This window comes from Sorex araneus, chromosome 2 (genome assembly GCF_027595985.1).
Source record: "Sorex araneus isolate mSorAra2 chromosome 2, mSorAra2.pri, whole genome shotgun sequence".
In the NCBI taxonomy this organism is placed as follows: Eukaryota; Metazoa; Chordata; class Mammalia; order Eulipotyphla; family Soricidae; genus Sorex; species Sorex araneus.
The window spans coordinates 198,043,249-198,054,402 of NC_073303.1; the positions used below are offsets into that span (position 1 = coordinate 198,043,249).

At 56.9% G+C, this 11,154-nt stretch overlaps 1 protein-coding gene across 4 annotated transcripts; it reads left to right on the forward strand.

The window, feature by feature from the left end:
• The first annotated feature begins 2,190 nt into the window (after positions 1–2,190).
• On the forward strand, positions 2,191–10,919 carry SMIM11 (small integral membrane protein 11). 4 transcript variants are annotated; one of them, XM_055127298.1, is made up of 5 exons: positions 2,191–2,326; positions 5,688–5,765; positions 6,231–6,323; positions 8,839–9,020; positions 10,717–10,919. In XM_055127298.1, exons 3-4 carry the CDS (start codon positions 6,312–6,314, stop codon positions 9,004–9,006), a joined length of 180 nt encoding a protein of 59 aa, XP_054983273.1. In that variant the 5' UTR covers positions 2,191–2,326; positions 5,688–5,765; positions 6,231–6,311; the 3' UTR covers positions 9,007–9,020; positions 10,717–10,919. The 4 variants fall into 4 exon arrangements, with proteins under 4 accessions (XP_054983273.1, XP_054983272.1, XP_054983274.1 ...); XM_055127297.1 differs by having other exon boundaries at positions 10,728–10,919; XM_055127299.1 differs by having other exon boundaries at positions 6,261–6,323; positions 10,728–10,919.
• Positions 10,920–11,154: the final 235 nt, after the last annotated feature.

The following is an 11,154-nucleotide window of genomic DNA, read 5'->3' on the forward strand; positions in this document are numbered from 1 at the left end:
AGAAAATTGAAGGGCTGTGTGTCAGACTTTATCATTATCATCATCATCATCATCATCATCATCATCATCATCATCATCATCATCATCATCATCATCATCATCGCTGATAGTCCAAGGAGGGAATACAGATGGCTTCAGACCATACAGGAGATGGGAGAAAGGCTGACCAGGTGGGGCATCCGGCAGTTGAAAACATTTGGGTACGCCAGCGTGTGGGCCCACACGTACCTCGACTCAGCGCCCCCCACCCCATGCTATCTTGCCATTTCCAACCCAGCAATCCAAACTCCACTATCAAATTCATTGTAAATCACTGAATTCGCTGTTTTGCTTTTCCACCCACCTTGCTCGCCTTTCCTTACTGGCTGCACAGGACCTGAATTCCTCATCTTTCAGAGAAGCTCAGAAGGTATTTGAAAAGGAAGCCAAGGCCGTGGCTGCTGCCACCCCCAGCTCTCACCTAGAATATGAAAGACAGGCCCTGCCTCTGGCTCATGAGCGAGGTGAGCACCAGTATATTAAGTCCTTCGTGGACTTTTAAAAAAGAGATTTCAGCTAGACAAAGGGCTTAGAACAAAGTGCTTTTCCTTTGTCTGGGCAAGCCTGCTGTGTTAACCTAAAGCCCTTCGCCTTCCCAGCCTTCGCCCTTCCCTCTCCGGACCTCACACTTGGCGCTTAGCAGCACCAAAAATCCAGATAGCGATGTCAGTGGGACTCACAGATGGCTCATGTGAGGTGGGGAGGAGAAACATGGTCACTTTCTCCCCACCCGCCTCTGCCACCCAGGACCCAGGGCTACTGGGTTCTCTTGTCTCGCCTCGAAGAAAGGAATTTCAGGAGCAGTGAAATTGCAGTTTTTATTTGGAGGTTTTGAAGGGAAGGAGGGAAAGTGAGAGAGTGGAGAGTCATGTGCTCAAGAGAGAGCCTGGACTTGGGGCTGGAGCGATAGCACAGTGGGTAGGGTGTTTGCCGTGCATACGGCCGGTTCGGGTTCGAGTCCCAGCATCCCATATGGTCCCCTGAGCACCGCCAGGAGTAATTCCTGAGTGCAGAGTCAGGAGTAACCCCTGTGCACCTCAAGGTGTGACCCCTAAAAAAAGAAAAAGAGAGAACCTGGGCTTCCGCAAGGGCAGAGAGAGCCCCTACACACAGGCCAGCATTAGACACGAAAGCAAGAAAGTCCACATCTCAAAGGGGGAGATGCGGGCGACACATGTGCTCGGGCACCGCATGTGCTCAGCCACATGGGCACAAGTTGCACATGGGCTCGGGCAGCATATGTGCGCCCTTGCTTTGGTCAAGGTGGCCTTTATAGGGTTTCTCCAACCTGTCCCCACCTGGGGGGATCTACTTAGGTCAAAGTCCATTGCTGAGGAAGTTCAAAGGTCCCTGAAGGAGGAGGATGCCTAGGAGTGGTGGTGGTCTTCTCTGAAATTCCTTCCCTGGCCTCTTGTTTCTGCGGGAGCTTCTCTGGGTCTGTTGCTGGCGCCAGGTGAGGGTCTTATCAGGCCTTAGTTCCTGTTTTGTGCAAGGCTGGTCTTTGCAACTTCAGAGCTATTACTTCCCAGAAATTTACTGCCATCTCCTGGGGAGGGGCCTTCCCATCTGCCTGGCTGCCTCCGTCAATAAGATCCAGAGTTTGGGGTTCAAAGGTCCATCCTGCGTTTTCTTCTTCCAAATTCCCCCTCCTAATCTCCGTTCATCCCCCACAGAGGGGTGCGCCAGGCACCAGGCAAGCCCTGAGTTCCCCCAGTACTGGGGTGCAGAGAAGGAGCAGAGACTGAGTGTGCCCCAACTCTGCTGGCATTTACTAAACGTTTGCCCAGCCCGGTCGCCAGACGAGGCAATTCTATAGGAAAATGCTCGCGTGTTGTCAGAGAGAAATGAATGCTCCATCTGGAAACTTCTTTGGGGGGCGGGGGGAACCCATATGTCCTCAGTCGCAGACAGCAGCCTGTAATGTTCCAGGGACTTCAGGACAGCTGAAGGGCGGAGCTGCCCCCGCTCCGGGAAATTCTGAAAAACTGGGGGGCCGAGGATAGTAGGATGGTGCCCAGTGCACACCCTGGAGGTTCACACCACCCAGGACCTGGGACCTGCAACACCCCATCCTGGGGCATCTTGCCCCGCCCTCCCGCAAGCCACCTCCCGTAACTCGCTGCGCCTGCGCATTCCCGTTGCAGCCGGAAGGCGGCCCCGGCGTATCGCGCCTGCGCAAGAAGCGGTGCATTTCGGGACTTGTAGTTTTCCCTGCGGCCTTGTGGGCGTCGTGGTTTGGACGCCGAGGGGCACAGGAAGGAACCTACCTACGCGACCCGGAGTGGGTGTAAGTGGTTGACGTTCGGCTCACGGGAGCCTAACCCGAAAACCGACAAGCCCTTCAGAGCTCGGGGCAGTCGGTGCACGTTCTCCCCGAGAGGGTCTCCAGTGGGCTCCCGGGTGCTGAACCGGGGAGGGTCCCCCCAAGGCGCCCCCGCTGGGTGCCAGGATCCCTTGGGCGCCTTGCGCGGGGGCAGCGTGTGTCGCCTGGCAGGCGGGGCTCGGGCTGGGTGCCGACTAGAGTGGACGTGGCCGCGGGGTTTGGGGGGAGATGAACCCCACGAGGGATCCCGGATGCCCAGACCCCCCGCGCAAGGGGGCTGGGGGCGCAGTGACTTGGGGACGTCAACTGAGCCCTGCAGTTGCTCCAGAGCCAGAGTCCCCAGAGGAATGGGCCCTGTCCGGGTCCTCTGGGTTTCCGGAGGAACCGAGGCCCAGATCGGGGCAAGCACGGTGCTGCCCGGGAGCGGGGCATGGGTGGGTGCAGCCAGGAGCGCGCTCTGCCCCTCGCGCGCGCTGCCCGGTGCACCCCAGGGGCGCTGAGGTGTCCAGTCCCGGCAGCGGGGATGAGATGCGGTGAGTGTCTTGAGAGTTAAGATTGTGCAGAGAACAGGGTGCATCCCTGCCCGCCGCAGCCCCTCGCGGCCGGAGGACCCCCTGTGTCTTGGGAATGCAGACCCCAGAATGATCAAGTGCTGACCCGGGTTCTCCCGGGACCACCGCCCTCTCCCTGCCGCGCTTCCTCTCTCCGCTTATTCCTACCGTATTGTTATCAAATAATAGTTGCAGATTTCATGCCGGATTTTCTTTTCTCCAAAAGGCTGGGTGCAATCTTTGCCTTGGGACTTTTCAAGTAATTTTGCCCATGGGCTGGAGCGATAGTCCAGCGGGTAGAGCGCTTGCCTTGCCTTTGGCCCACCCTGCTTGGTTATCCACGACCTCACATGGTCCTCCCACCATGCCAGGAGTGATCCCTGAGCACAGAGCCAGGAGTACACCCTGAGCAGTGCCGGGTGTAGCCCCCAAACAAATAAACAACAACAACAAAAAATCGTGCCAACATGATTTTAAAAACAGGGTGCTTCAGTTCTGTGGTGGTGTGCACAATTATCCAGTGAAACGTGGCGGTATTTCAGGTGATTGAGCAGCTGGGTGAGGGCAGCTTTGCCAAGACCCAATGAAGGGCTTTACAGGGGGCACTGCCCCACCAGCAGCTGGTCTGAGCTCAGGCGCCAAGGGGGTTGTTGGCTCAGGCGTTTTTTGGGGGGTATACCAGGGAGAAACCATTGATGGGGCACAATACATGGGCCGAACACCTTCGATGGTTTGAACCCAAACAAGCAAGCTGGCTTTTCTGTTCTTTAGGGGAAATCTGCCGAAGAAAACAATCTGGGTATTTTTTGCCATTAAAGGGATTATTAGAACTTTTCAGTCTTGCTCTTTGGCTTCGGAGTTCCAAGCTAAGCCTGCTAGTGGCCGGAGAGGTCGAATGCCCTGCTCGCTGAGGACTTACTTGGTGTCTCTGAGAACTGTCCCTGCCTCCTTTTTTTGGCTTCCGCAGTACAGCCCTGAGGTGCCAGCTGCCTCGGGCTTCAGCTAGTGGGTCAAGTAGGCAGATGTCTGGGAGCGCCTGATATTTTTAGCCCTCTCAGTTGTTCTCAGAGTGCTACAGAAATGGCTGAACTGGGGGGGGGGGCTGGGAGCTCATAAATTAGAGCAAGTGGGTGGGGATGAGCCGGGTTGATCTGCCCTCTCCTCTTCCACCCTCCCTGCACCCCTTACTACTACTGCAAGTTGACTCTAATTATATTTCCCTTCCAGAACTTGCATTTGGTTACATTGCACTATATGGTTTGTTGTTGTTGTTGTTTTATTTTGTTTTAGGGCCATACGCAGCGGTGCTCAGGGGTTAATCCTGGCTTGGCACTCAGAAGTCACTCCTAGTGGTGCTCAGGGATCCTATGGGATGCCAGGGATCAAACCCGGGTCAGCCACGTGCAAGGCAAACACCCTCCCTGTTGTACTATCACTCTGGCCCCTGCACTAATGTATTTTTTACATTTCAATTCTGCATTACTGGAGATACCCAGGACTTGGGCATTCCAGGATCACAACATTGTTCTTTGGATTGTGACTTTTAAAGAAGAGGACGCGTCAGTTCATGATTTGCCTCAAGTCTTATCCGCAGCCCCCCTCGGCCTCCCCTTCTTTTCCCCTGTGTCCCGCCCTCTTGTCACCTATGCATTTTGCCTGGACACCTCCAGTTCACGCCCTTCTGCTGGGCCTGTCCAATCTGAGGATGGAGAGATACTTAGCGTCATGGTGATGGCTGACCTTTGCTTAGTGCTCTCTGTGTGGTGGCAGCGAGGCGGTGAGTGTTGAGAGTCCGCTTCGCCCGGCCAGCGGCCTTGCCCAAGGTCACCCCGTGAAACCTTAGGAGTTTGTCCCAGGCCCATGGTCCTGCTTTCCTTCTGGAAGCTTCGGGGGCCTGTTTGTTGTCTTCAACCTTGGGGATGTTGATCTTGTACTCTGGAGCTCACCAGGTAGGCATCTGGCCTCAGAACTTCCTGCTCTGTCGGTACCCAAGTGAATGCAGGGGTTGTAAAGGTAGAAGGTACAGCCCTGAACCTTTATTTGTGCTGATTGAAGAGACTTCAGACTCCTGTGATTACTGACAACCCACCCAAGGGGAATTCCAGCTGTAGGCGGTAGGCGTAGGGCGTAGGAGCGTCTTTCCTCCGGCAGGTCCGAAGAGGCCGAAGAGGCTGCTCCTTAGAGACAGACCAGACTGGTTTTGTTTGTTTGTTTGTTTTTTTAACAGGGTGCCTTCAGCGCCTTCAGCTTTCTGCCTTCATTTCCTTTGTGTCAGCTTCTCTGACTTTGAAAAAGTCAAGGGAGAAAACCTGGGCTCTCTTGGGCTACCTGCCAGCCAGTTTTCAAAATAGGATGACCTTGAACTGATGTCAGAAGGAATCTTGGGTACCTAGAAGCGTCGGGCGGAAAGGGTGGATAAAGCCCAAACTCTAGGCAGTTCTGCCCCATTGCTGAGTAGTAGACGGTTCCAGGGATTGCAGAGCTCTCTGCTCACAGGGCGGCTGGGAGACACTCAGATGAGACATGTCACACTCATGTCCACCTCTCTGGAGGGCGGGGGAGCAAGTGTGCACCTGATGCCCTTGACACCCTTCGGCACAGCCAGGGGACGCTGTGAGGAATATGTGCCAGTCTCTGGACACAGGGGAAAGGCGCTCTGGACTCTCGAGTTCACTGGTTTTCACGCCCTGGTCTTTGGATCGCTACCTGTTTCAGCAGGTGTGAAGAAGATTGAAAGCCACCGACATGGTTGACGGCCCTTTCTTCATTTTCAGATGGTCCCGACGCTCCCTGAGGGGGCCCGCCAGCGTGCATAGCTTCTTCATCTGGAGCTCCAGGCCTCCCACTCTTGGGTACGTGTGTCACAGTCCCCAGAGGGATAGCACCGGGGTGAGGCATTTGCCTTGCACGAGGCAGGCCCCCGTCCATCCCTGAGACTGGGCATGGTTTCTCAAGCACCGCCAGGCTCGAGCACGGAGCCAGGAGTCAGCCCACCCGGTATCCTGCCTCCCCGTCTCCTCCCTCTTGGTCACCTTTAGTGGGGGGCGCTCGGTGTGAGTTGCCTTCCCTGGAGCGCCCCCTTTCTCTCCCATCACTGACTCCCTCTCCCCACGTCAGAGACCTTCACGGACTCGCTCCAGTCCTGGACAGGATGCCCTTGAGCTCTGGGCTCCCAGGGGAATGGACCGAGACTAGCAGGGCCACCTGCCCCAGGCTCTCGGTCACCTTGCTGGGGACTGTGACACTCCCCAACTACAGGAGATTTTTTGATTGTCAGCATTTGTTTAATGCTTTTTCTCTTTTTTCCTGACCCCCAGAGCTGAGGGCCCTGCCTGTTTCTTCCTCAGGTGCCGTGCTGAAGGGCCCCACCCCAGGGGAAGAGCCTTCCCGGGTCCAGCATGAACTGGAAGGTGAGAGGACTCCGGTTTGATACCATCGTTACAAAATTTACTCTGAATAACACGGGGTGATGGTAGTTTGAGACTGCGCGTGGCCATACTCTCTCTCTACTTTGGGGCTTCATGGTTTGCAATACAAATACTGAGAGGCCGTCACGTTTGGTCCTTTACCTACTCTCAGCACACATCTCCCATCCCAAACAATCCCTCCAACCGTCATTGACTTAGTGATCCCTTCTCTGTCCCAGCTGCCTTCTCCTCCAGCTCATGAGGCAGGCTGCCAACTATGGTGCAATATTCCTGGCCCTTGTCTCTACTGTCCTTGGGTGTCAGTCTCGTGTTATATTATTTTATATTCCCAAATGAGTGCAGTCCTTCTATGTCTGTCCCTCTCTTTCCGACTCATTTCATTTATGATGATACTCTCCATGTCTGTCCACTTGTAAGCAAATTTCATGACTTTGTCTCTCCTAACGGCTGCATAGTATTCCATTGTGTAGATGTACCAAAGCTTCTTTAACCAGTCATCTGTTTTCGTATCCCCCAGCTCTTTGGAGCACAGGACTCAGGGGTGGGGGGGACACCCACTCCCAGGAGGCCAGTGGGAATGTCCTCCTGGACAAACCTGATGGGCATTGAAGAGTTTTCTCTGCAGGGTTTGGAAATGTGGAGGAATTTGTTTCTGGTATTGGGGTTCCTGAGCTCAGCTGGGGAATGCTAGGAGTGGACGGGAGGCGTGGACTATTGGGTATTGGGGGGCCTGGGGATTGCCAGCCAGGGACTGGCAGGAAAGGCGTCTGTGAGCCGTATGCCTGCGCCACCCCCCAGCCCAGACCCCAGAAGTGACACTCCCACTGACTAGTGACAGAGCTGGGAGGGCGACCCCGTGTTCCTCATGGCTTAGGAGTGAGTAGAGTCCCCTGGACTGAGGTTATCACCCACAAATGTCAAGAGAGGCTCAGAGCAAATACTCCCTGCAAGGGGGGTGGGGGCAGTGGTCAGCACCCTGGATTTGCCAGTCACAAGAAGGACACCTCCCTGTGTCCAGTTTCCCAGCCCCCCACCCCCAGTTTCCCACCTGGTGCTGCCAGAGCTGGGGGTGCTTCTGAGCTGTGCCCCCAAAGGAAGGACCTCGCCACAGCCCAGTCTTGGAAGGACTCTGGGGTCGCATCCAGGCCGGGTTTGAAAAACGCGGGTGCCCGCTCCTGTGACCCACTCCAGTAAGACTCGGTCCCACCCCATCCTTGAAAGTTCAACAGGTCCCAGAGGGGCTTGTTAGCGGGAAATCAAGGGATGGTTTTTCCACCCCTAAAACCTGCCAGTAGGAAGCTGGGACTTGGCCCTCGCACCCTGCACCTCGGCCCTTGGAGGGTCCTTAAACACAGCCTTCTTCCCCTAGCCCCCCTCAGTCCCCAAACTCCAGCGTCTTGCCACCTCCTCGGTGGGGCTTCGGAGGAATCCAGCGGATAATGGACCCCTGTGGCCGGGATTGTGTTCCAGCAGGGCCAAAGTGGAGCTTCCGGTTTCCATCTGGAAGGCGGGGGTGAGGGTCCCAGGACCTGGGGTACAGACTCGTGGTCTCCACTGTTACGGGTCTCTGAGCCTCGAGGGGAGAGGGAGGAGCCTGGAGCCACGGTCCGTGCCCAGCTGGCCGAGGGAATCCCGGTGAACCCCAAAGAGGGTTAGAGCACCCAAAGGGGTGTTATTGGCCCCCGGGGGATCTGGTGACATGCCCACAAACGTGCCTCTCTCCATACCTGGCTGATCCCTGTGGAGTCGCCTCAGCTTTCAAATACAAACCTTTGGGGCTGAAGAGACAGGACAGGGCTTAGGGCGCTTGTCTTGCACACGAATGGCTTGCTGGATCCCTACCCAAAGGGTCCCCTGAGGCAGCCAGCAGTGATTCTTGAGCACAGAACCGGGAGTCTGCCCTGAGTGCAGCCCACCTTGACAGGCATCGGGGGAACAGAAAAAAGTCAGCATTTAGAGATTTACTGTGTTGATTTTTAGAGCTGTTTTGTCTTTGCCTGCCTGGGGCTCATGGCTTGGAGCAGGGAACCAGGAAGAAGGCGGGGGTCCAGCCTCCCTTGGTAAAAACAACCCCCCCAAGAAAAACAGTGGGGTACAGGGGGAAGCTCAAAAAGTGAAATGAGGGGCTGGAGCAATAGCACAGCGGGCATTTGCCTTGCACGCAGCTGACCCGGGTTCGATTCCCAGCATCCCATATGGTCCCCTGAGCACTGCCAGGAGCAATTCCTGAGTGCAGAGCGAGGAGTATCCCCTGAGCATCGCCAGGTGTGACCCAAAAAAAAGCAAGCAAAAAAAAAAAAGTGAAATGATTGACCCAGGTGACCCCCACCTCCCAGCTGTGACCCTGTGCAGGGGCATCCTGCAGCCTTGGGAGCAGGGGTCCAGCAGGGCTGAGCCTCCGTGGGGCAAGCGAGGTGGGCGCCGGGACCTTGGGGAGCGTGTCCGGGTCCGAGTGCGCGCGCACATGCGCCCAGCGGGCCGGCTTGTGGTGTTTCAGGTCCTGGAGCACGTGCCCCTGCTGCTGTACATCCTGGCGGCCAAGACCCTCATCCTCTGCCTGGCCTTCGCGGGCGTCAAGATCTACCAGCGGAGAAGGCTGGACGCCAAGCAGCAAAGCCTGGGGCCCGCCCAGAAGCAGCCGGCCGAGAAGAGGAAAGATGACTGAGCGGCAGTGTGGGGGTACGCGGGGTCGGGAGCGGCCAGCCTGGGGGAGGGGGGCTAGCCAGGGCCCTGGGGAGGTCAGCGGGGGCCCACAGTGCTCCCCACCTGTCATAGCGCCCTGCTGGGAGCTGCAGGGAAGCCGCAGAGCAGAGAAACCCCCACCCACCCACCCACGGTTGTGCAGGACCCTGCGGACAGGGCGTCGGAGGTGGTGGGGATGGGGTCCCGGGGCCTTGGGCCCCTCTGCTGTCCTGGGGCAGGGGTCCTGGTCAGGCCGGGAGAGGAACATGGGACTTAGCCCTCAGTGGCAGAACTATGCGCTGCAGGAAATCCCCATCAGGGAAATGACGTACCAGAGTGATGGCACAGAGCGGAGGGCACTTGCCTTGCACGTGGTGGTCCCCAGCACCCCCCTTAAGTTCCCCTGAGCCTGCCAGGACTGACTCCTGAATGCAGAGCTGGGAGTAAGGCCTGAGCATCACTGGTGTAGTGCAAAAAAAGGGAGGGGGAGAGAGAGATAGGGACAGAGAGATACAGAGACACAGAAAGACAGAGAGAGACAGAGACAGACAGAGATGCAGAAAGAGAGATAGAGACAGAGAGATACAGAGACACAGAAAGACAGAGAGAGACAGAGACAGACAGAGATGCAGAAAGAGAGATAGAGACAGAGAGACGCAGAGAGAGGCTGGGGGAGAGGCAAGCGGGGACGGTGCTGGCCTTGCACCTGGTCAGCCCGGCCCCATCGCTGGCACCTCCTCGGGTTCCCCGTGCCCCAGCAGGCGTGATCCCTGGGCACAGAGCCAGGAAGGAGTCAGCCCTGAGCACTGCCCCGTTTGGTTCCCACAAAAAAGCTACTGATTCTCTATCTTTGGGGGGAGGGGAGTCACCCCCAGCAACGCCCCCGAGATCCAAGGGTGCTTCCTGGCCATTCTCAGCCAACGGGTCCACATGTTTGACAGCCCAGGCCAGTCACCATGCTGCCTCCTGCGCCTGGCAGTGGCTGGGGGCCCACGGTGTGCCCGGCAGGCGTCCAACCCGGGGCCTTGCATGTCCAGCCCTTTGAGCTATCTCCGGCCCCTCCGGTCTCTTTTGATTTTTTTCCCCCTAGACAGTGTTCTATGGGCTGAAAGGAGCCGCCAGTAGGGAGGCCTCGGGGGAGGAAACAGCCGGAAATGGAGATAGAGAAGGGGAGGGAAGGGGCTCTCACTGCAAAGGGTGTCGCTGTGGTTCTGCTGGCCACAGTCGTCAGGTTGGGGGGTGTTGCACTGAGTGGCAGGAGCAGAGCATCTTTGCACAGCGGGCACGCGCCAGGGGAGGTGGCAGGAGGCCGGCCACACGCTGAGCTCGAAGGGACTCTTGTCTGGAAGGACGCCGTGGTGGCTAAAGCGCCTTCCTTCCTAGCCGCATCCGGGGGTGCTGCTCGATACATCGCCTTCCTGTGCAGGGGGCGGGAGGGCCGGCCATATCCGGTGGTGCTCAGGGCTCTGTGCTCAGGCATCATACACACCCAGCAGTGCTCAGGGGCCCCCGAGGGTGACGCTGGGGACCGGAACCAGGGCCAGCCGCGTGCCAGGTTAAGGGCCCAAACCCCATGCAGTATCCCCGGCCCCTCTGTCTCCAACTCGGACTGACCCAGCACACACGGGTCCGTGCTGAGCCAGGACAGGAAGCTTATTATAACCAAGTGTTTCACACTTTGTCCCTTTGGCAGTTCCTTTCTAGATCTGGCCGCCGGAATACCAACATGGGTGGATGCACCCCGGCAGAGCAGGAAGAGGAGAGAGACGTAATCACTGGCCATGTGTCCGAGGACAAGCTCCAAACGCAGAGTTGGAACTTCAAATGATGAGAAGTTTTATATGCTCGAAAAAGAGCTGGCATTTTTATTAAAGTAAAATACCTTTGTACAAAGGGTCTTTGTGTGTCTCTGTCTCTGTCTCTCCCTCCCTCCCTCCCTCCCTCCCTCCCTCCCTTCCTCCCTTCCTCCCACTTCCTTTTCTTTCTGTCCCTTCCTTCTCCTTTCTCCTCCAAGGGCAGGCCTGAATGAGCCAAACAGGTGGGCGCTCGTATTCATTTTTAGCACAGGTGAATTCTAGGCTCAAAGATTGGAACTCGGAGCCCATCTGGCCGGCTTCGGGAACAGCTTGGG